Source organism: Salarias fasciatus, chromosome 18, assembly GCF_902148845.1.
Source record: "Salarias fasciatus chromosome 18, fSalaFa1.1, whole genome shotgun sequence".
NCBI classification, from domain to species: domain Eukaryota; kingdom Metazoa; phylum Chordata; class Actinopteri; order Blenniiformes; family Blenniidae; genus Salarias; species Salarias fasciatus.
This window is the reverse complement of record NC_043762.1, coordinates 13,623,956-13,646,164: the sequence shown is the minus strand read 5'-3', so window position 1 is coordinate 13,646,164 and position 22,209 is coordinate 13,623,956. Positions and strand designations below refer to the sequence as shown.

Below are 22,209 nucleotides of genomic sequence, written 5' to 3'. Positions count from 1 at the left end.
CTTCACTATTATCTAAAGAAATGTTGGCGTCTTCGCCACCAGAGGGTCAGAGTTTATTTTTTGCCTGTAAAGTCTGCGGGATTGTAATGAAGAAACCTCTTTCTGTGCCAAAGGTGATGTAATCAAGGTGAATAAGGCTTTCAGTGGCCGCGTCATGCTGCCAGGATATGCTGCCAATCCTCTGAACGCTACCATGGAGATCTCCAGTCTCCGCACCAACGACTCGGGCACTTACCACTGTCAGGTTGTCATGGGAAACGACTATGAGAGAGACACCGTCCCCCTGGTGGTCTCGGGTAAGTGCTGCCGGGACTGATCGCGGATTTTGTGGTGCAGTACCAAACGGGGAAATGTTGGTGGACGAGCAATTTGCTTTAACAGAAAATACTTTAGAGTTTCCACTCCACTGAATCATGTGTTTTATTGCAGTCCACGCTCGTTGTGTTAATGTATCACAGATAATGTCAGCTTTTAAAACAGGAGCACGGCCCACTCCCTTTTTAACTTTTTTATTTAATTAAGCATTAAAACCATTGATTCACCGAATCAAATTTATAATGACAGAATTAATTAATGGAGCTTTACGCGTTCTGTGCGTGTGCTGTTTTTTTAATCTAGTTTTCCTCTTGACTAATTGTGTAGTTCTTTTAATTAAAGTGTTTGGACTGAATACCAATGACATCTTTATTTCCTGTTCCTTCACCTGTGAAAATCTGGCTTACGCTCACGTGCTGTTTGATTGATCTGTTCACTAATAGCATTCTCATGTTGTGGCCTGAAATCTGCTTATTTTGCTGTATCTGTCCGAGACTTAAAGACTTTACCACCTGTCTCCATGTCTGTGTAGGTGTGGTGTTTCATTACCAGGCTCCCAGCGCCCGTTATGCCCTCTCATTTAGCGATGCTCAGACAGCCTGCCAGGAAAACTCGGCTCAGATCGCCACTGCGGCCCAGCTGTGGGCAGCGTACCATGACGGCTTCGCCAGCTGTGCAGCCGGCTGGCTGGAGGATCAGACTGTGCGGTGAGGAGACGACCGATAACTTTCACTGCTTCCTCCTTCTATTCACGGACTGTTGGCCTCCTCGCTTGTTGCGGTCCAGCTGCTGTAGGAAGAAGCTGTGGAGCTCAGGCGTGGTCTGTGTGTCACTGAATAGTTCACAAATAAAACGTTACTGTGAAACTTTGTGACACTTTTTTGGGGGGCATTTACAGTGAATACTATTCGTTCACTGTTAGTTAAAGGTATTTCTAAATTCACCTCAACCTACCTCACTGAAATAACCTAAATTCAAGTAGCTGTACCTTGATTCAGCTCACATTAACTTAGAATTTTGAGTGGTTAATACTGGAAATATCTCATGTTATCTTCATGTGGTGTATGATCAGATTAATAGGAGACTCTAAATAATCACTCCCTATTTTCCTGATAACAGAATTGGAGTAGAAGCTTTTTAGATGCACCTTTGAAAGCTGTGTAAATCATTATAAAAGGACTTCAAGAGCACTGGAGAGTCAGATACCAAGATTAATTTCACAGCTATGGAGCTTATTTCAGCAGATGGTAAAATGAGCGAAGAAACAGGAGCATCCAGCCAACAGGAGCTCAGGCGCTGGACTCTGGCCAAAAATACACATATGACGGAGCTTATTAGTGAACTTTACATGTAGTTTGACGGATTAATTGCCCGTCCTCGAGCCAGATGAGTATCTGGATATATTTCTGCTCTCTATGGTGAACCAGATGTTTTTTTGTTTAATTTAGTCCATCGGCTCCGAACAAAGAAACTGTGGATGGCTTGCTAATTATTATTCCAACAAACAGACTTTCTTCCACTTTAATTTTTGAAAATGAAAGCATGTTGTGTGTTTGCAGTCTGTCCTCAGTGAGATCGTTTCAAATAATAACACTGTGGTTTTTCTGTTTTATGTGCTTCAGAATTAGACTAATTTTTTCCTCTCTTATTTCTTTACTCAATTTAGTTTTAATTAAGTCTGACCCCCATGTCCTTTAAAAGATGTTGCAAATAAATAACAAATTCCTAAATGACATTTAAAGGTTTAATGAAAAGAAACTCTTCGAAATGTGAGCTGCAATAATCTAGACACAGAACCAAATACCACACGACTAATACGCTGCTTACTTCCCATTATTAGCTTAGTCGCAGCGTGAATGTTGGTTTTTGTTTTTTTTTTTTCCTCCACAGTTATTCTGTCCAGTCACCAGAGCTGGGTTGCTATGGATACAAGGAGTACTCATCTGGAGTGAGGAATTATGGGAAAAGGGACCCAAAAGAGCTTTTCGATGTCTACTGTTTAGCAGAAGAACTGGATGGTATAATTACAGACACACGCACACACACACACACACACATGGCATGAAACGTTTTCTATGCAGAGTCTTCTCATATTTCAGATTTAAATCTAACGAAGGAACGAAAGTCAGCAGTTTAAGCTCTAGTTCTATAATGTACGCCAGATTTTAGAGTCAGCGTGTGCTGGTATTTAACCTACAAGCCACCTGATACGATCCACGTTCTCCATCCTCCAGGTGAAGTCTTCCACTCCTCAGTCCCGGGCCGGCTGTCTCTGTCCTCGGCCTCAGACCGCTGCGTGTCCCTGGGGGGCCAGCTGGCCACCGTTGGACAGCTGTATCTGGCCTGGAGGGCCGGTCTGCACAGCTGTGCCCCGGGCTGGGTGTCTGACGGCAGCGTCCGCTTCCCGGCGACCTGGCCCTGCCCCGACTGTGAAGGCTGCCAGCCGGGGGTCCGCACCGTCACGCCCAACAACACCGCCGACAACCGCACGGCGCTTTACGACGCGTACTGCTACAGAGGTACTGCGGACAGCTCTGGATTTACGTGTAAATGTTTGTAGAGGAAATGATCACGGATTCGGATCAGTGGTCCGCACTTGTGAAATGGGACCCCGCCCCTGGGGACATTATGGGGGACTAGAGGCTTTGCCTGTTCTGAGGTAGTAAAAATGTGATTTGCATGTGTCAAAGACGACAAGGAAAAGACATTTTCAGGCAGGTGTCTAAGACCTTGGAAGGAAAGCTGGGGGCGTTCCAGAGAGGAAGGTTAGGAACCACTGATTAGAGCATGATTTTTTTTTAATCAGAAAACATCATTTAGAAAAACATTTTATTCATTATTGCTGTGTTGAGTCAAATCTGCTTTGTGGAGCTCTCTGGCACTTAGAAAGTTCCAAATCTGATCGTATTTAAGTATTCAGGTGTTAGCTGTGGAGTTGGAGCTTTTTTCAGTGTTTCAATGCACAATTCATCAAATTTTGTAGTCCTGATGGTAAAATCGCTGCAGCATTGAGGACACAGAATTCTGCTTTCAACAAATGTGACAAAGCATAAATAATGTTTCAAGGTTCCGCAGCATTGCATATGCTTGGACTGTTTCAGTGACTGCTACATATATCTTATATTTGATGTGTTGATGAGAAACAGTGACAAATCTTAATGTAAAGTGGGAAAAATATACAACTTCGACCTGGTAAAGTGAGAGGCTTCCTTGAGTCCTTGAGAAGGTAAAGTGACTCAATGGAATAGCTTCAGTACATTGACAGAACAGCCTTTTTTTTTATTGATGTGCTCTGAAATATGAAGCAAGGCTAATGCTAAAAAGACAAGCACAGAGTAGCAAGGACATTAAGTTTTTTAAGCCCCCCTCCCATCCGAGGATGACCAGGAGCAAAGTTGTGCCCATTGTAAATATTAAATATCCAAATCCAAATGCCATCTCACTCCCAACTGCAGCCGTGAGTGCTATTCAGGCAGTAACAATGACAATAAATGTCATTGCCACTGCTGTAACTATGGCAACACTGACTTCTGATCCACAATACATGTCCCGCCATCGCGGATCTGAGGAGCTGCTGGATTGACAGAAGCTGTGGGGGAAAGAGACGGAGAGCGGAGAGACGACAGGATGCGTTGAACTTTAATATCTCGACTCTCAGCTGTCAGCTCAGGCTTTTGTGTTGACTAATATTGGATCATTTGGCGCGAGATTAAATCACAGCAAAGCTTTAAGACGCAGGCTCCTTCTGTGATTTGTCAATCTTCCATTTGTTTCTTAGGTAAAGTGAAGAATACAGACTCCATCTCTCAGATCTACTCCTCCCTGTGGAAGCCCTGGAGCTATCTGACGGGCTCCAGCGATGCAGCCTCCACAGAGACACACAGCCCGGATCCCGATGCCAAGGGTTCGAGATTTATCTGTGATTCACATGTCTGTGGGCGCACAAATGAGAGAATCAATCAATATAGGCATAGTAAGAGTCCATACAGCGTTTTACGAGCTTGATTTTATCAATCCGTCCATGCAGGGTCCTCGGGCGGCGATGACCTTTCACCGTCCAACTGGACTGGATTGGTTGACATCGAGGAGGAGGAAAGCGCCTGTAAGTCAGATTGCCGATGCCAATGAGGGATTTCTTGCAATCGAGTCAAAAGATATTGTCAATAATTGTCTTCTTTCATTTCAAGCCCCAGACCCCTGGTCTTCAGAGTCCTCTGGGACTTTTATGACCCTCCAGTTGATCCCGGGACAGAGCTCCTTCGACTGGGGGGATCAGCTGGAGCCCGGTCCGGACTCTGAGGAGTTTCTCCGGCCCCCGGTCCAACCGACTCCTGCCGAGAAGAAGGTTCGCTTTCTGCTTGGTTTTCTGCAGTTTAACAACCAAAGCAGCGTCTCTAAGTTTCTGTTTGTGTGCTTGTTGATTCAGGCGATCTCTAAGATTGTTAAGTCGATTTGGAAACCTTGGAACTACCTGGTGGGAAATGAGGGTCAGCAGCAAACCCAAACACCAAGTGGAGAGGCAGGGGAAGACGAGATGGCGACAAAGAAGACGGGCGAGGAGCCGGATCCATCCAGCGCGACATCTCCAGGTAAACGACATAAAGGAATATCCCTGTCATTCAGGTCACGGTGGAACCTCAGATTGGATCTTCGAAACCTGAAGAAAGCCCAGCTGTCTTTTAAGACACGGAATTGAAGACAATGCTGTGTTGGTGCTATTTGAACCGTTATAGGAGTAGGGCTGAGTATTTTTCAGCTCCTTAGCGAAGCACAGGACTTCAAAAGCTCAGTCGTACAGTTTTTTTTCTTTTGTGTAACTGATGTGTTGGAAGAAATAATTTCTGCATATGTTTTGATTTCTTTGTACTTTTAATATATTTCCAGTGAGTGTTTCTCTAGAGAGGGCTCTTTCATGATAATCCAAAGAACAGTTAAGAAGTTGGTTCATACGTTATGTTGTGACAGCTTTCTTGCATTGATTTTGTTTTAAGCTTTTTCTCAAATATTGAAAACACTCTCACGACAAGTTCTAATCATACCTAGCAGACGAACCTGACACATGCACGCACTCGTGCGCACACACACACACACACACACACACACACACACACACACACACACACACACACACACATGCACCATCTTTGTCCAGCTTTCTGAAAAGTAATGTACTGCTGGTATTGTTTAATTTCCTCTTTTGCTCAGCACAAAAAAGGCTCTCAATCATGCAATATTCTGCTATTGTAATATTGTACGCCTTAGCTGGCGAACAGAAAACTGAGGGGAAGAAAATGTGAAATCTCGGTGTGAGAATGAAATGAACTTGGCCAGAGTGTTTTCTGTTTTTTCAATGTCACCGGTGAAGGCCTCAGATGCACAAACCCTGATGTGGATGAAGTGGGTGAGGATGAATAGGCATGGAGGAAATCATGGCGAATCGGTGGTCTGCGATGTGGCGTGGTGTTTCATGTTCACCTTCTGTTTGGTAAGACTGTCGTATGGGCACTCCAGCTTCCGCCCACAAGCCATAAACAAGCCTGTTTAGGGTCGATCTGAAACTTTATTGCGCATGGATTTGTGTGGAAATGGGCTTTTGCCCGTCTTCTCTGCTTTAGCCCTGTGATTGACTGGTGACCTGTCCTTTTGCCCACCTGGGATAGACTCCAGCTCTGGAAATTTAATAGGCTTTACCATCTGATGGTCTTGTTGTTACCACATGTACTGCACAACCGTACTCATCCACTGACAGAGCCAATGTTTACAATACTACAGTTAATATATTGTAGAAAAGGGACTATTAGGACATGATGGCTGTTTATGATTATGAGTGTGGATTTTAAGCATCTTACTGCCGCTTCAGTAATTTGCACAGTGTGCGATGTTAGGAATGGGCAACTTAACACAATGGTACATTAATTATACTACAAACAGGCCTCTGGAACTAAATGTATTCTAAAACAGACACATTAAGCGGGGAGAAGTGATGGAGCAGAGGCAGCAGAGAAGATGTGCGCAGCATATGCTTTCTGCTGCTCTGCAGGAGAAGCACAGAGCGGTTTGAAGTGGAAAGACTTCCCAGGTAGGGTCGCGCTGACCTTTCTTCTTCTGTTGGGATGCTAACAAGCTGTGGGTGAAACCAAGTGTGACATCTGCAAACAGCTCCTTGACTCGCACTGAAATGCAATCCAGGCGGTTAAATATGTCTTTGACTTCAATGACAATGATGCATGCACATGTGGGCACACACGCACACACACACACATTATAACGGTTGTTAATCTAATGCTATATTAGTGTGGCTACAGCAGCTTCATCATTATAAATGACATTGTGTTATAGTTTTGAACAAGAAAATAAATTGTTTCCTGTTTCAAATAACATACTGACTGAATTTCACATAGAACACTCTGAAATCCTTCCAAATTTTTGGAAAGACTTCTATTTTTTGTGACTAATTGACGAAGGGGAAAGTACAGAAATGTATCTTTATCTTGTGTGTGTGTGTGTGTGTGTGTGTGTGTGTGTGTGTGTGTGTGTTTTCATCAAGACCATCCAAGCAGCGCGGTGATCTATGATTAAGCTAAAGTAAGCTTTAATTCGGTAAGTCATTATTCATAATCAGAAAGGAAAGAAAGGGATTAAAGGTCCTTCCTGAGAGGTGGAAGCTTCCAAGCTGAAATTCACTCATTTGGAGACCTTTTTTTTTTTTTTTTTTTAAAGGCTTTTTACGCCTCCAGATTTTCATGAAAGCTCTCACCAAAGAGCAACTGAAGCCTTTTTACTTAAAGGACACCCACTGGGAATACAAACTTTTTAGAATACATGAGTTATGATGCAGAGGATATTTGTCCATCTTCAACACCTCTGTGTGTTTTGCAGGAAATAGTGTTTCATAAATTCCAGTTTTGAATAAAAAAAGCCACTAAATCAAAGTCATTAACCGTTCTTCCATGACGTCTCAGAGGTCCAGATGAGCTCAGAGGGGGTTTACGGGGAGGGAGCGGATGAGAGCGAGTTTGGAACAGCAGATATCTGCTTTCAATGTTTATTGAAACTGTGTTACGAAGTTGTTGATTTAATATGGACGCAACTTTTGAGCCTGTGGTTTTTATTCTGTTTGGTCAGACTTTGTGTCCAGAGAGGTTTTATGTGGGGGTTTTTTTTTATGTCTGTATTTATTTATTTCCTCTGTAGTGGCTGTTTATGCGTCTGACTGGTCAGGACTGCAGGGCTGAGCCATTAAGTCTCTCCATCTGTCTGTCTCTCCATCCGCTCATGCCATATTCATTAACATGATATAATAGAGTCGTGGTTTGCACTCTTGCCTCACATCAGAAATACTGTAACACCCAGACTTCTTGATAGAGTTTGCATGATCTCTCTGTGTAGCAATCACACAGCCCGAAGTATTTGTGCTTCTGGGGCATCTTTTATAAAAGGAAAATTACCAGACAGTCTTGTTTGGGCATATTTAGTCATGTATATATTAACATACAAATGAATATCCAAAACCTTTAAACATGTAAACATAGACCACACAATCTGTATATTGTCTTAAACTCACATGCATGTGCATGTTGCATCCACAAATATCTTGAAAAACCTTTTCATTACTTAAAAAAAGCTAAAAAAAGATTTGTTTTGTGTATGTTAATCCGTTAAAGGAATCTGTTTAAAAGACCATGAAAACATGCCTTTTAATAGGATTTTGACAGGTAACTGAATGAGAAATCAGATTCGTGTTATATCATCCAGTTTCTGGAGAACTACTAGAAAGCATTTTGTGAGCCAGCTCATGTGTGACACGTTGGAGACCCTGCCCTGATCCAGGTCTGGCCTGGACCAGGACTGCTATGATCGGCTCCTGTTATGGCACCAATCATGTTTAAATTCTGTGGTCTTGAAAATATATCACAGTGACATGTTTGAGGTGAACCTTGCTGAGCTGCAGACTGAAGAAGTCACCTTCTCTTCGTTCAGCACCAGAACTGCCTCACCGTGTGTATCCGGCTTGTGACATGCTCAAAAGTCAAAAAGTGGAACAACCATAGCTGCTTGTGTTCCAGAAAGAAGCACCTCGATCAGATCCGACTGACCTGGTACACCCAACACCAACAGGCCTGTTACGCTTTAAGAAACCACCTTTGAGCTGATTACACTGATGGAGCTCCACAACGATGGTGTTGCCAACACATTGTGTTGAGTTGAATTGAATTATAAATAAGAAGTAAACATAAACTGCTTTGGCTAATTTATTCCCACTATTTTAATAAGAGGAGCAGATATAACACACTAATAATTGAAGCTCAGTTGAGATCAAATTATACTGCGTGTTAGCTTTGATTCAGAGTTTAATTAATATGTGTGATCACATTGTCACGGGCCGAAATTATTCCTTTGAAATGATTAGAGAATTATACAGTTATTAAGCTTCGATTATTTGTCTGTCATTTCTTCCTGTGACTTGTATATTTCTTCATTCAGACTTCATCAAATGGAAGCCGTGCGCAAATTGCGAGCACTTGGGTCACTGAAGAGGATTGTGTGATTGCAGAGTGGGAGCTGTTCGGAATTTAAAATGCGTTTCTGCTTTATAATGCAATATTAATCTACTGAGATTGCTTTTCATTAAATGGAAATGTTGGTTGACGTGAGGCCAACATATTGATTTGTTTTATAATCAAGCCTATTACGGGAAACAAGTCATGTAAGATCGACCTCTTGGTAATTAGCTGTTGTTGCGTGAATGTTGTCGTGGAGACGTCTAAACGTGGCAACTGTCATGGCAAACAGTAAATACTGTGACGATATATTCATGTGGTTCAGAAGTCAAATCACCTCAAAACTGGAATGAAGATTCTTACTTCATATATATTATTTTATATTCATACTATTTTCATGTATCCTCTTGAGTTTTAAACTATTAGAAGACTGAGACATTTCCTTTCAATTTGCAGTCCCAACACGTTTAAAAAAGTTGTAAATGTATTTGAATGTGTAACTTTAGCAAAAGTCAATCCTCACTGAACGTGTGCTTCAGGTTTTTGAGCTTTTAGTTGATCCACACTGGACTGAATTGACTTCCAACCATTTTCTGATGCCACAAATCATGTTTGTAGTTTCATCTCACGCTACATTTTCACCGAGTGTCTATTAATTCTCTCCTGTCTGCAGGGAAACTGAAGCCTTCTGGTTTTAACTTGACACATATATCATTCTGCACAATACAGCGCAGATATTTGATGTGGAACCAAATGGAAAAACAGATTTTCTGAATTGATGGGTGTTGTGGCTGCACAGCATTTGGAAAACATGCAATGATGCTGTCCAGCGTTGAACTGAAGATGCAACACATCATCAGATATCGTGGCATTAATGCCTACCTGCAGAGATGTGTGTATATCAGGCTCGGCATTCAGTTTATATTTTTGGTGGCTATTTCTATCTATTCTGACAGCAAGAACCAAGAACAAACTCTAAAGATATAGTAAATGCGAAAAGGTCCAGGTTTGCCGATAGTTTCGTCGATTATGATGGCCAAACAAGACATTTTGACGAACTGAGATGAAATATTCAAAAACGAGTAGTGCTCAGTTTGCACCCACTGACAGCCACACACAGAGTGGGAATACAGGGCAGCAGGACTCCGTCTAATTGACATGCAGAGCATGAATATACAGTGCATACAGCCTTTTTTTGATATGGGTATTGTGCATGTTGAAATTGCGTCGACATTTCCAGTATGTTGCGCAGCCCTGAAAAGCTGTTTTTGTGTTTCTATGCATTGTCTGGTACGGATAATAAGAAAGCACCGGCGGTGATAGAAACGTCTCTGGCAGCTCGTAGGTGTTTGTTTTGCCACTCGGTAAAGCAGAAAGAATCTGTAGGATGATTTTCCACTTTGTTACTCGCAGGTTTGTCTTTTGAACTCTGGCTGCAAGGATTACACTCCTGACTTTCCCTCCTCTCCTCTTTTTGCTTCTTTGTACCCCGCACAGGTTTGTTTTCATGGGGAGGTTCATGGTTCACCGGTCTCTCTAAGAAGAACACCACAGCAGCCGGCGAGGCTTCACCCACCCATCTGGAATCCACTCCGGCTGCCTCCGTCACTGCAGAGAGCAGCAAGACCTCGGAGAGCTCAGAGACGCAGACGTCCACCACCTTCAGCCCTGCGCCAGAAGCCTCCACTTCTGGGGGGGTCACCTGGATCCGCATCGATCCAGAGACCACCACTCAGCCGAGCGACAGGAGGGAGGAGACGGTGACCTCCAGAGCCAGTGGCAGAGGACGAGGACGGGGGAAGAAGAACCGGGGGGAGGACAGGGGTAGAGGAGAAGACAAGGGAAAAGAGGAGAAGGGGAAAACCGAGGAGGAAGGCAGCGGAGAGATCGCCGGCGCAGAAGCAAAAGGGGAGATACAAGTCTCACGTCGACCAGTTGGAACCAGCAAACCGAGAGAAAGGTCCAGAGAAAGATCCAGAGAGAGGGGTCACAGGAGAGGACAGTCCACCACGACCACCACGGCCACAACCACTGCAAGTCCGCAGGAGCCTACAGGAGCAACGTCAACTGGGACGGACAGCGACTTCTCCACATCCACAGTTCAGTCCACTGTACCGCCTGCAGGGAGCTCATCTGTGTTGACCTTACAAGACCAAACCGCATCCTCATCTTCATCCCCGTCTCCGTCAACATCAGCGTTCGTGGTGTTCTCTCAGTCTGGATCTGAGTCAGAGTTTCTTCTCCCGTCCTCCTCCTTCACACCCTCTCCTCCTTCCTCTACCCAAACGTCCTTTTCACCCACTTCTGACTCTCCGTCGCTCACTCAGACTGAAGGACTGGGAGAGTCAGCGCCATCATCTCACTCAGACAACAAGGACAGCTCCACTGACCCTTCAACCACGCTCCGCTCGCTCCCAGTGGAGAAGGTCAGTGCCAACAGCTCTCTGGATTATCCTCCGTCACTGCCGGGCCCCCCGTTCGACGAGGAGCCTGCCTGGTCCCACGCCGTGGGCTCTGGCGCTCTGCTACCTAGCAATACGGAGGAGTATAGCAACAGAGGAGGAGCTAACATCAGTACTACGGCCCTCAGCCTGGCAGGTGAGCATCAGATTTCCGTTTTCAGATTTGTTTTCCCATTGCTCTGATCAGTTGTTCTTCGAGTGTCTACAGAAGTTACAGAGACATTGCAGTGTTCTCACGCACGGCTCAAATGATTTTCAGTTGGACGATACCATTAAAATGATAGCATCATACTCGAAACACCAATAATGAGTTGAGAAGTTGACTTGTGCTATTTCAGGAGCTCGGTGTTGGAGTTGTGTTTGGAGCTTGGTTCCTGCAAACAGCAGCAACAGTGTGAACACTTGACTAGCAATTACAACTTTGCATTCGGCACTTTTTCATTGCTCCTCACCACCTGTAGAAGTCTACTACACCTCCACTTACCTTTAATGGAAAGGTCAGGCAGCTTGTTATTGTATTATGTTCAAAATAGAGTCACTGAACTTTGTTTTAGCATTGGAGACTTGAAAATAAATGTGTGACGATGCGCTTCAGATGTCCAGAACAAAGAACTGAATTCTTTTGAAGTTATTTCCACTCACTTTGTCTTTCTAGCTGAGTTAAAAAAGAAATTTACACCTCCAAATTGAATGTTAAAAGAACATTTCGGTCATTTTAACACACTTTAATCTTGGTGACCTTTACTTGAAGGTTGGCTTGCTGGATCCCAATTGGCTTTCCAGTTAATTGAATCCCAAACACTAAAGACCCGGAGGGTTGAAGGAGCCGCCGGGGCTGACCTCAGGCTCTGTGCTTACCGTCACCCTGCAGTCATTTGGAGGGACTGGAAAGGGTCACATTCGTCCCAAGCCAACCGTGGAGTGAGCATGGAAAAGTCTGTGAGGACTTTTTCTCTCTGACCGACCTGACCTTTATTCAAAGAGTTATATCCCTTATGAGGTTGAACACAGTCAGATGTTTAATGTAAAAGCAGGTGATCTTGAATTGAAGGTGAAGGAAATATGAAATACAGCTTGATTTCTATGCGGATGACACACGGCTCTACCTTTCAGCCCTCCATGACTGTTGACAGAACATGAAATCCTACTAAAACTTTCTCAAACTCAGCAGGGATCAAACTGTGGGTTTTCCCATTGATTCTAGGTCCTTCACAGAATTTGACAGGTTTTCCATCACTTCAATATGCTCTGTTTACTTGGATTTTGAAAGACTTTGGTGTGTTTTGTATTGTCTGTTGGTGAAGTTTTAATCAGTGTGAGTTGTATTTTGTTCCCCTTCGAAATAATTGATCAATGAGAGGGGGGGATATGTTGACCAGAAGGGGGGATACCACTCTCCTGGAATAACTCACTGGGAATTGCAACAGTATTCATATAGAATAATTTTGATTTTCCTCTTGAATATTTTGCAAAGTAAGCAAGAAAACTGTTGAGTGACTACATTATAATTTTAATTTCAGACCATTGTCCGATCATCTGTATGTTTCTTCTTAAGTCTCAAGAACTCAGTCATGCCTTGTCATTGTAGCTCAAAGAAATGCTAGTCAACAAGTAAAAATAAGGTTCTGGGTGGTTAAAAGGAAAAATAAATTATACTCCAAGACTGCCTTTTCATTTTCTTTCCTGTGACCTTGCCACGGGCTTATTTATTCAAAAGAATCAGGGCGTTTTCCCCAGATACATAGCTTTTTATTTCCACCAGCCGCAGCAGCAGAGACTCCATCGCAGCCGCCCTGCACAATCTGATGATTAAGTCTGCAGCACAGAGAAGCTCCTGGCCGGCCACCTGCTTTACCACTGCTCCTTTTGCTTGATAATGAGAGCACACGGAGAAAGCATCCCATCGCTGAGCGTTTCAAAAACCCCATGGGCTTCATCCTATCACACATTTCTATGGTGATTTATTTCTGCTCCCTGTGAGAGCGGCTCATGTCTGCGACAGGCGTGGTGAGCCGACCGCGCCGGAGCGCCAGGAGTCTGCGGATGGAAAACAGCTGTAAACTGTATCGACAAGAAGCCGAGGGCAACCATCTGGGCTGCTAGTGCACAGTATGAGGGTTGATTGATTGACTGAGAGACCCCGGAGTCATGCAGGCAGAAGGCCATAAACACACAAACACACAGTGATATCTTTGCTACACAAACAGAAGAGCTGGACGGATGCGCCCGCTGGAGATTGTGGCTAGAATAATGGCTTTTCAGCTTCCGTCTCTCTCTGTCTGGCGTGCACAGCTCCAGCTCCAGCTTCTGTCCCTCGTGGTTGGGTGTTTCATGGTGGTGGTGGTCTCCATCTGCTCTCTCGACTGGATCACGGAGCACTTCATCAGTCAGTTCAATCAATGAGAGACAGCAGAAAATAAAAGCCTCAGGTTGTTTTCGAGGAGCTTCATCAAAGCTCATTGTTTTTGCAACTTGCACGCTCGCGTGCACACAAACAGACACACGCATACGCGCAAATGAACCACACAGATTTTTCTTTTTTCCTTCCCATGTCTGATCTGTGAAATCTAATTCTTATCTTCTTCTTGGCACCTGCTTTGTTTTCACCTTTCTTTCTGTTCCTTGGCCTTCTCAGAGCTTACAGCTCACACACGTGAGGCCGACAGTACTCTTCTGTGAATCGTATTTCTCAGATAAAGCACATTTTTTGTGGCTATGATTTGCACAGTTGATCGACATTTGACAACAGAATATTTATGCTGTTCTAAAATTTGATTTCCTTTACCTGAAGTGACTCTAAAAAAAAAAAAAAAAACTGTACACCATCTCCAACAGCAAACTTACTGTAGCACATAAAGGGTGAATCAAATATTGGTTAGGCTGACAATGGTTAGGTGTATCAAAAACTGTCTTTGAGATGGCAATGGGGCTGGCGCTTTGTCAATTTTTTCTGATGGTTTTAATGATTTTGTGTGAAATAGAAATATTGCAAACTGCAAATATCAATTACAGCTATTGTAATCATTCATACTGGGATGACATTTATCAATAAGCAAAATCACCCTGGACCAATCACCAGTCTATCACATCTATAAATTATGTTTCCTTGCTTGATTGCTTTGAGTGAATTCTTGGTTTGGTTCAGAACCAGATAGTATATGCAGGAGTTACTACTTACAGGTTTTACTCACTAACTGTCGTATCTCTGTAAACATATTAGCTGGACTTTGCTGTAGCCGGCTTGTTGTTTGTGGCGTGTCGGTGGCTGTGCAGAGTGAGGGGACAGTCCACTCTGTCAACTCCTTCCTCACACTATTGATTTTCTTTTCTTTTCTTTTTTTTTTTTTTTTTGCACCACTCGCTTTAATGAACGTCCAAACGCAGAAGGTTTATCTTTCACGTGCACGCATCGACGCGCGCGCGCACACACACACACACACAGAGGGCAGTAAATCTAGATGTCATAACAGTTGATATTTGTCAGTACGTGCCATGACCTTGACCAATGCGGAGGGTGCGAATGCATGCCGGTCCACCCCTGACGCGCGTTAAATGAAATGCATGGCCGGTTTTAGCGCCTGACTTCAGCAGAATTCAAAGCATGAACGGGAAGAAGCCGCTCAGAAAATTTATCACCGAGCTGAAGCTGCAGAGAAATCTGGCTCAGCACCCGAGTTCTGCTGATTGAAAACCCTCAATCTTCTTGTCGTCCCTGAACTTTTATTTTTCTCGCTCGACGTTGCGGCGGGATGATAATTCAGAGGATGTGAGCCTGAGATGTTTGCTTCTGGTTAGTTATTGGACAGGCTGGGGGGATCAGGGCTAATCATGGCCGTGCTATTGATTTTCGCTCATCGTGCCATGTAAACACAGACACACACGCTCACACACACCATCAACCTCGCACATCAACCCCCCCTCTCCTCGGCAGCCCTCGGTGTCGGGGAGAGCTGGCAGAACAAAGACTCCCACAGCCGAGCCTCCGTGGTCAGGATGAACGAGCGCTGCTTTTCAAAGACCTTAAGTTGCTATAATGAGCGGCTCTGGGGGAAAAACACGTGGTCGTCTGTCAATTGATATGGAAATGTGCGATTGTGGAGGGAGACCACACACTCGCACGCATTTAGCGGTTGAATGGTGGGGCTGAGGCGCTCCGCGGGGGGTCTTGCTCATTCCTGTCAGGGATGGCTAATGTCTGAAGTTCTCACACCGGCCGCTACGCCCGATGGAGTGAGCCGAAGCTTGCTTTCCATATGGTAACCATGACAACTGTGGCTGTGAGTGGATGGCGAGGTTGAGGCTCTCTGGCTTCTGATCTCTTTGAAAAGAAGGAGAGTGTGAAATGGATATGCATGTGTTGTAAGCGCTGGATCTGGCTGAGCAGCAGCGATGGAAAATGAGGCGCCATGTTTGTTTTTTGTTCTGAGTCACACATTTATACTTTTTATTTTTAATCCACAATCCCAGCAACAATAGAAATGATAGCATTTACATTTAAGGTAGATGTAGATTTGAATATTTTCCCTGTAGTTTCATTGAAGGAGACCTTTAATATTAATGGAACTTGCTTTGTTTATTTGTCGAAAGGCAATAACTGTAATACCACATTTTCTCACTGTGTAGTAGCGATGCACTTTTCTTTAAGTTTCATTACCGATAAACTCTTCTTCTTCTCTTTGCCTTGCAGACAGAATGTAGGAAGAATTGAAAAGTGAATCATTGCACCATCTTGTGGTTAGAGGTGGCATCAGAAAACTGATCAAATTCATCTGAATTGTCCAAGTTGTGCACACAACACTAAATTCCTCCCAGGTTTTCCTGTCCCTGAAACTGTCCCCTTAAGCCATGTGCTCAGAAAGATGTGGTCTGGACCTTTTCTTTATTATTGAACTTGCTTCCTTTATTATTATGTATGTCTGTAGTGGAAGACAAACCAGCCCTTAATATCCATATTCTTTTTTTACCTGTCGCTTCCACAGTAGTAAATAAAGGACTCACTACACCATCTTATGCTACAAAGCGGTATTGCAAGATGATTGGAGCACAGATACTGTGTTATCTTATTAACTTCATTAAATTTCTGTTTGTTTTTAATCAACACACTCCATTAGTATGCTATACTTTTTAAATCAACCAGCTGTGGAAAATCTTGATAAAGTATTGTTGTTCTCATATTGTTTTCCAAAGCTTCTCTGGCATTAGCTTTTTTAATGCAACTTTTTTCCTGACTGGATTTTATCTCCATGTTCATTCCCTCGTGCACATGGCATCTCGGTCCCCTGCAGCAGAAAACTCAATCTCAAAGTTCCTTTTACACTACATTTTGATGTATCTTCTTGGTGTTTAAATGCTACATGATGGAAAAACCTGCCCATCCTTGGAAAACTTGGCTGCATTTACAGTGCTGCCACCTTCAGACTCCAGTAGTTCAAGTGAGTCGAACAGTCAAAAGTGTGAAGACTCATGCTAATAACTCCCAGCAGGGATTTTTCCTGGGGACACATCGAGGGGCAATTTTAAGATTCACTTTTGACGAAACAGTTTTGGAACTGATTGTGTTTTTTTTCAAATTTTTATATGAAAAGCTGTACAATGGCTACGATGTCAAACTATGTATGCGATGGATTTTGGCAATAAATGAGCGTCGCTTTCAACATATGAGGTTTCTGTCAGTGACGGTGCAGAGAGTGTGAGTTTTAAATGAAATTCTTGAGAGATGGCTGCCTCGCAGTTACAAACTGGGGGAAAAAAACAAAAAAAACGTACATTTCCAAAGATATTCTATTGCACAGTTTCACTAACTGACTGCTTTATTTTTCCTGAATGCGCCTCCACCCCCATCCGTCTGCCTCTTGTAGCCGAGGCGGAGCCCTGCGTGACAAACCCGTGTCTGCACGGCGGGAAGTGCCTTCCTCAGGGAACGGGCTACAGCTGCTACTGCCCGCAAGGATACACTGGGGAGAACTGCGAGATCGGTAGGTGACGCTCACACACACACACACACACACACACACAAACACACATTCTGAAATTTGCCCTGTATCAGTCTGTAAATAACGGCCTCACCAGGTCAAAAGCTCAGCTGTCCATCACACCGTGAGACCAGGCTGATTGGCGACTCAGGTCAAAGGTTATGTCGATACTGTCAGGGTCATACAAAGGTAGATTTCACTTGATTAGTTTCTATTTTGTACTAACTAAAGGATTGTTGTAGAACAAAATGAGGAATCAGTTTCTGCTTCATGATTTCTGACGTTCACAGCAGTCTGATACAAATCTCACCCAGTGCTCTGCTGTTTTTTGTTTTTTGCCTTTACACATGCGGACCTCACTAGTTTGACCTGAATTTTAAAGTTGAATTGATTTTTTTTTTTTTTTTTTGCACATTCCACTCAAAAACAGAACAGATAAAAAAAAAAAAAAACCTTTGGGTTCGGGAGTGATGTGAATACCTCTTTTGGTTTTATCATGTCAGAAAAAAAAAAAAAAAACATTTAGCATTTATGAGTAGAAATCCCCAAAATCACCAAAACTATTGAAATTCATTCACAAGTTTATTTGCGATGTGCTTCTTACAGTCAATGGAATGTAGATGAAATTCTCAGCAGGATATTAGCTGATCGGTGTAGAGCAGCACTCATGCCATCAAAGCAATTAAAGAAGTTTCACAAACATCAGATCTACTACCTCCTGGGAGATCACAAACCCTTCAAAATTAGTCAACACAGACAGGCGGAAAGACACTGCCAAGACAAGAAATATGGGGCAGAGCAGGTTCATGAGGTGTTCACAGTTCTTCTTTGTTCCTTTCTCTGGCCACACCGGCGCTGTGCTGCTCAACACTGCCCCCACGGGTCATCAGTACTAATCTATTTGACACACGTCTCTCAGCTCCCTGGAAACCATCCAAATTACACAATAATGAAGATCGAAGACAGATAGAAGGTTCTATCTTCACCCGTCTGCACATTTAGCAGCAAGCAAACGGTTAGGGTTAGCTAGTGTGTGTCCTCCACCGAGATTCCCTGGCTGGAAACCGCTGCTTTACACTCCCTTTATCGCAGTCTGGAGCCTGTCCGAGCCGAGGAAGAGGGTAGAGCGCAGTATGGGCAAGTTGCCAATCCATCACAGGGTTCACACACAGAGGCAGACTGGTGCCCACACACACATTCACACTCACTGCAAATTCCAAGACACCGGCTGCCCTCACGAGCGCGTTTTAGATGGTGGGAAGCAACAAAAGCATCTTCTGTGAAAATGTTCCTGATCAATCATCTCCCTGCACGTAGTTTCCCTCCTCACAACCTGATTTTTCTCAGAAGATTGCATCTGAACTGTGGTTGCTTGAGTCAGTGTCATATAGTTTAGTGGTGTCAGAAAGCCAGATTATATGTCTTGAAGCAAACACACGCCTGCTTTAAAGTAAAATTATTGTTGAACATCGAGATACAGTTTTCGGCACGTTCATCACTGAACCCACTTCTCAAACTGAACCAGTTGCCACATATAGCTCCATTTCAGTGCCCGTGAGCCTCGTCACGTCCCTGCACATCCCGGCGGAGACACCAGGCCCACCTTTGCACAGGTAGTCTGACACCTTGACACCGAGGGATAAATCTGCCCTGAGGGTCCTAATTTGTTCCTTAACACATGCTCAGCTCATTAAGCAGCCGTTCCTTAAGGAGTTTAACACTTCCCGAATAAATGAGCCAGGCGGAGTGGCTCAGTCGTCAGTATTCACAGTCCCACCCAGGCTGTGAACATCCAGTGCTCGCAAAGTTTCGCGTGTCGAGCGCGACAGAGCGACAGACGGGGGGGACACACAGACAATCCAACTGACAGCCAGCAGCAGATGTGTGAGTACGCTGGGAGGCTTTGTTATGGATTTGCAGAATTTGCAGTATTCTCTCTCCGAGGAGCATCTTCCCCTCTGCATAATGGATGAGAGGGACGCAGGGATCAGAGTGTTTTTACATCGAACAACAAAGAGCAGTGCTGATTTTAATGGAGAATGAGAGACGCACGTGCGCGCTAAACTGTGAACTCACAAATCCTATGTCCTGTCACACCGCTCATCATTAGGATTCAGATTTATACAACGGCTTGTCTTGAGGTTGATTTTAGTTTTCTGGAGTATTTTAAAGTATTATCATGGAGTATTATTGTTGTGTTCTGAACAAAGGGCATTTTGAAATCTGTGTTTTCAGCAGAAAAGTAACAGGGCAGAGATAAAACTGACCAACCCTTTATTTTACTCTAGTTCTGGATATCCCTGACAGAGACCTGATCTCATGAAGTGAAGCATTCTGGGGTGTGCACAGGTTTCAGTCCCATCCTCACCTTATAATAATAATCCTAAAATCAGCTCTGAAATGCACCAGCAGCGAGAGCCAAGCCGTCTTGTTGGCATTATCTACCAGTCTGGCAGCAGCTTTTTCTTATTTGGCTTTAGTTCCTCAGGCTCTAAAAGTAACTTTTGCCCACTAACCATAAGCTGGTTGAAATGGAAGCTTTTTTGCAGCTGCAGCTCTTCAGGTGATGGCAGTGCAGAAATGTGGGAGTTTGGGATGAAGCTAAAGGTCATCGTGGTTCACTCCGTCTGACACATTTAGCACTTCACAGCCACTGACCTTTTTCACTGTTCGGCTCTTTGCTCGCAACTAAGCAGCCGCTAAGATGTGAGGAAATACTTTAGCTGTAAGTTTTAGCTGGTCTTTCTGCACTCTCGCTGTGAGTTTTAATAGATTTCTTCCATTGTGGGGTGTATTATATTCACACACACCCCCCCCCCAAAAAAAAATAAAAATAAAAAAACACACACGCACACACATAGATAATATCATGCCCTTTCACAATGATAAAATGATACTTTTATTGATCTCTGAAGAAAAATGTTTCTTTTTCCTGGCTCTCTCACACACGGAGGTTAGAGAGCTGCAGATAACCGCAGAGCAGCTGCCTTCCAGCGAGAAGTGTTGCTGTTGCTGCTTCAGGCCTCTTCAGCAGGAGGGAAGTCTGCCAGAATAGAGGCTGAAACTCGTATTTCTTCCCTCCTGGTCAGGATCAGCCTCTCCGCTGACACATCCACCAAATTTATGTCTGCTTTCTAACTGCATTAAAAAAGAAAAAGCAACGTACAAACCGCAGGCTGCGTTTTCTTCCTCTTGCAGCTGTTTGTAAATGGAGACAACATACGGGGACAAAGGAAGAGATTAGATGTATATAAAGTCAGCCTCAAGCTCTGAGAGCACATAGAGGAGAATGTAATAACACTTGAAATGCTTTTAGGGCGTCTTCCTTCCTGAGAGGATGAGGATAAATAAGAAATGTAAGGCAGATTAGGCTGTCTGTATTCTCCTCACACCCTGTTTGAATTATGATAATGTGCTCACCAACATGGACACACTTCAGCGTTGAAAACAGGACTAATAACCAGCTCATCTTTTGTCGGGACTGAATGGCAGCAAACTCCCACACAGTTCCCCCCTCCTCCTCTCTTCATGAAAAACACCACTTCAGCAGAATACGTCCTTTTTAATTTGAACCCTAATGAGATCTGCAGCCCGTCTGTTCTCTGAGCTCGTCTTCTTCCCCGCAGACGTTGATGACTGCCAGTCGGAGCCCTGTGAAAATGGAGGGACGTGCATCGACAAGATCGATTCATTCCTCTGCCTTTGCCTGCCCAGCTACGGAGGAGACACGTGTGAGAAAGGTGCGACACACACACACACACACCAATAAAGCACATCACAGGAATTATCATGCCTTCCGTGTACATGTAAAATGTTACTAGACTGTGCAGAACCAATAAATTCAATGCAGTGGTCTGTGTGTGAAATCTGCCACTGGTGTGGAGGGAAATAAATATCATCACATCCCGAGTGTTTTCCAAATCAGGATTTGTTACGATGAATGAGCCAGACGTTTTTTCTGCTCCTGTTACATGTGTAACAATTATTCTGCTCATACATTTATTTGTGTCTTTTGTTGCTTCAGTCTGATTTGCCGTCAGCAATAAATGACATTTGTTTACAGTGTGTAGGTCCAGGCTTTTACATTCTGCAAAAGTTACTGTAAGTGAAACATTTACCCACATTTTTTCATAACAGTTGACTTTTTTTTTTTACTTTTTATTCATCTGAGCCAACTCTTACACCATCTGATGGATGTCCATCCTGTCATAGGATGCTAGATTACACCTGGGCAGGTGAAGGCAGGGCAGACCTGGACAGGATTCCAGCCCCGCAGCCAAAAACCACTGGACTCAAGCTAAATCTGTCTTCACTGACTGTACTTCACATTCAGTTGTAAAATGTATTTTAACAGAATGAAATATCATTTTTAACACATCTTATTCTCATCGGGAAACATCTATTTTATTTCCCACTCACTTCACCGGAACCCCGCTGGTCTCATTACAAATGGCCCCCTGCTGTGCAGCCATCGTGCTGAACTTAAGATTCCCGTTCGTCTGATAACCGGCTGCCGAAGGTTTGTTGCCGCTGAAACTGCAGCGGTGGAAATAATCCTGATCAGTGTGCAGCATCTGTTACTGCGATATGTCATAACACAGTATCAGCGGGCTGCTATCGGACAGTGTATCAATGTCAGAGGGCTGCGCCCGCAGAAAGATACCGACTGGATGCAATTCACGCACAAAAACAGACACGCAACTTTGTAAGCATCAGTTGGTATTTGTGTGTTTTCATTAGGCAGTTCACACACTCAAATTCCCACATGTCTCTGCAGAAACATTAACTTCAAGTGCTGTGATGTGAACGGTGCAGGTATTGTATGCAGGCGTCTATTCAGCATGGACACAGTTGCCACTGCAGATCTGGGTGGGATGTGAATGTGTTTTGCACACTGCCGTCATTTCAGAAACCTTGAACAAGTGAACCGCTTTGCATAAATGCAGACATGAAAATATG

General features: G+C 43.8%; 1 protein-coding gene across 1 annotated transcript in view; it reads left to right on the top strand.

The window, feature by feature from the left end:
• Positions 1 to 22,209, top strand: part of LOC115405465 (neurocan core protein-like) — a 51,775-nt gene that overhangs the window by 22,554 nt on the left and 7,012 nt on the right. Inside the window, exons 4-14 of the mRNA XM_030115051.1 lie at positions 114 to 296; positions 848 to 1,022; positions 2,206 to 2,333; positions 2,550 to 2,834; positions 4,094 to 4,219; positions 4,340 to 4,417; positions 4,503 to 4,660; positions 4,742 to 4,904; positions 10,314 to 11,414; positions 17,137 to 17,253; positions 20,877 to 20,990. Of these exons, the coding sequence (XP_029970911.1) occupies positions 114 to 296; positions 848 to 1,022; positions 2,206 to 2,333; positions 2,550 to 2,834; positions 4,094 to 4,219; positions 4,340 to 4,417; positions 4,503 to 4,660; positions 4,742 to 4,904; positions 10,314 to 11,414; positions 17,137 to 17,253; positions 20,877 to 20,990 (2,628 nt within the window). The remainder of the gene's footprint in view (positions 1 to 113; positions 297 to 847; positions 1,023 to 2,205; positions 2,334 to 2,549; positions 2,835 to 4,093; positions 4,220 to 4,339; positions 4,418 to 4,502; positions 4,661 to 4,741; positions 4,905 to 10,313; positions 11,415 to 17,136; positions 17,254 to 20,876; positions 20,991 to 22,209) is intronic.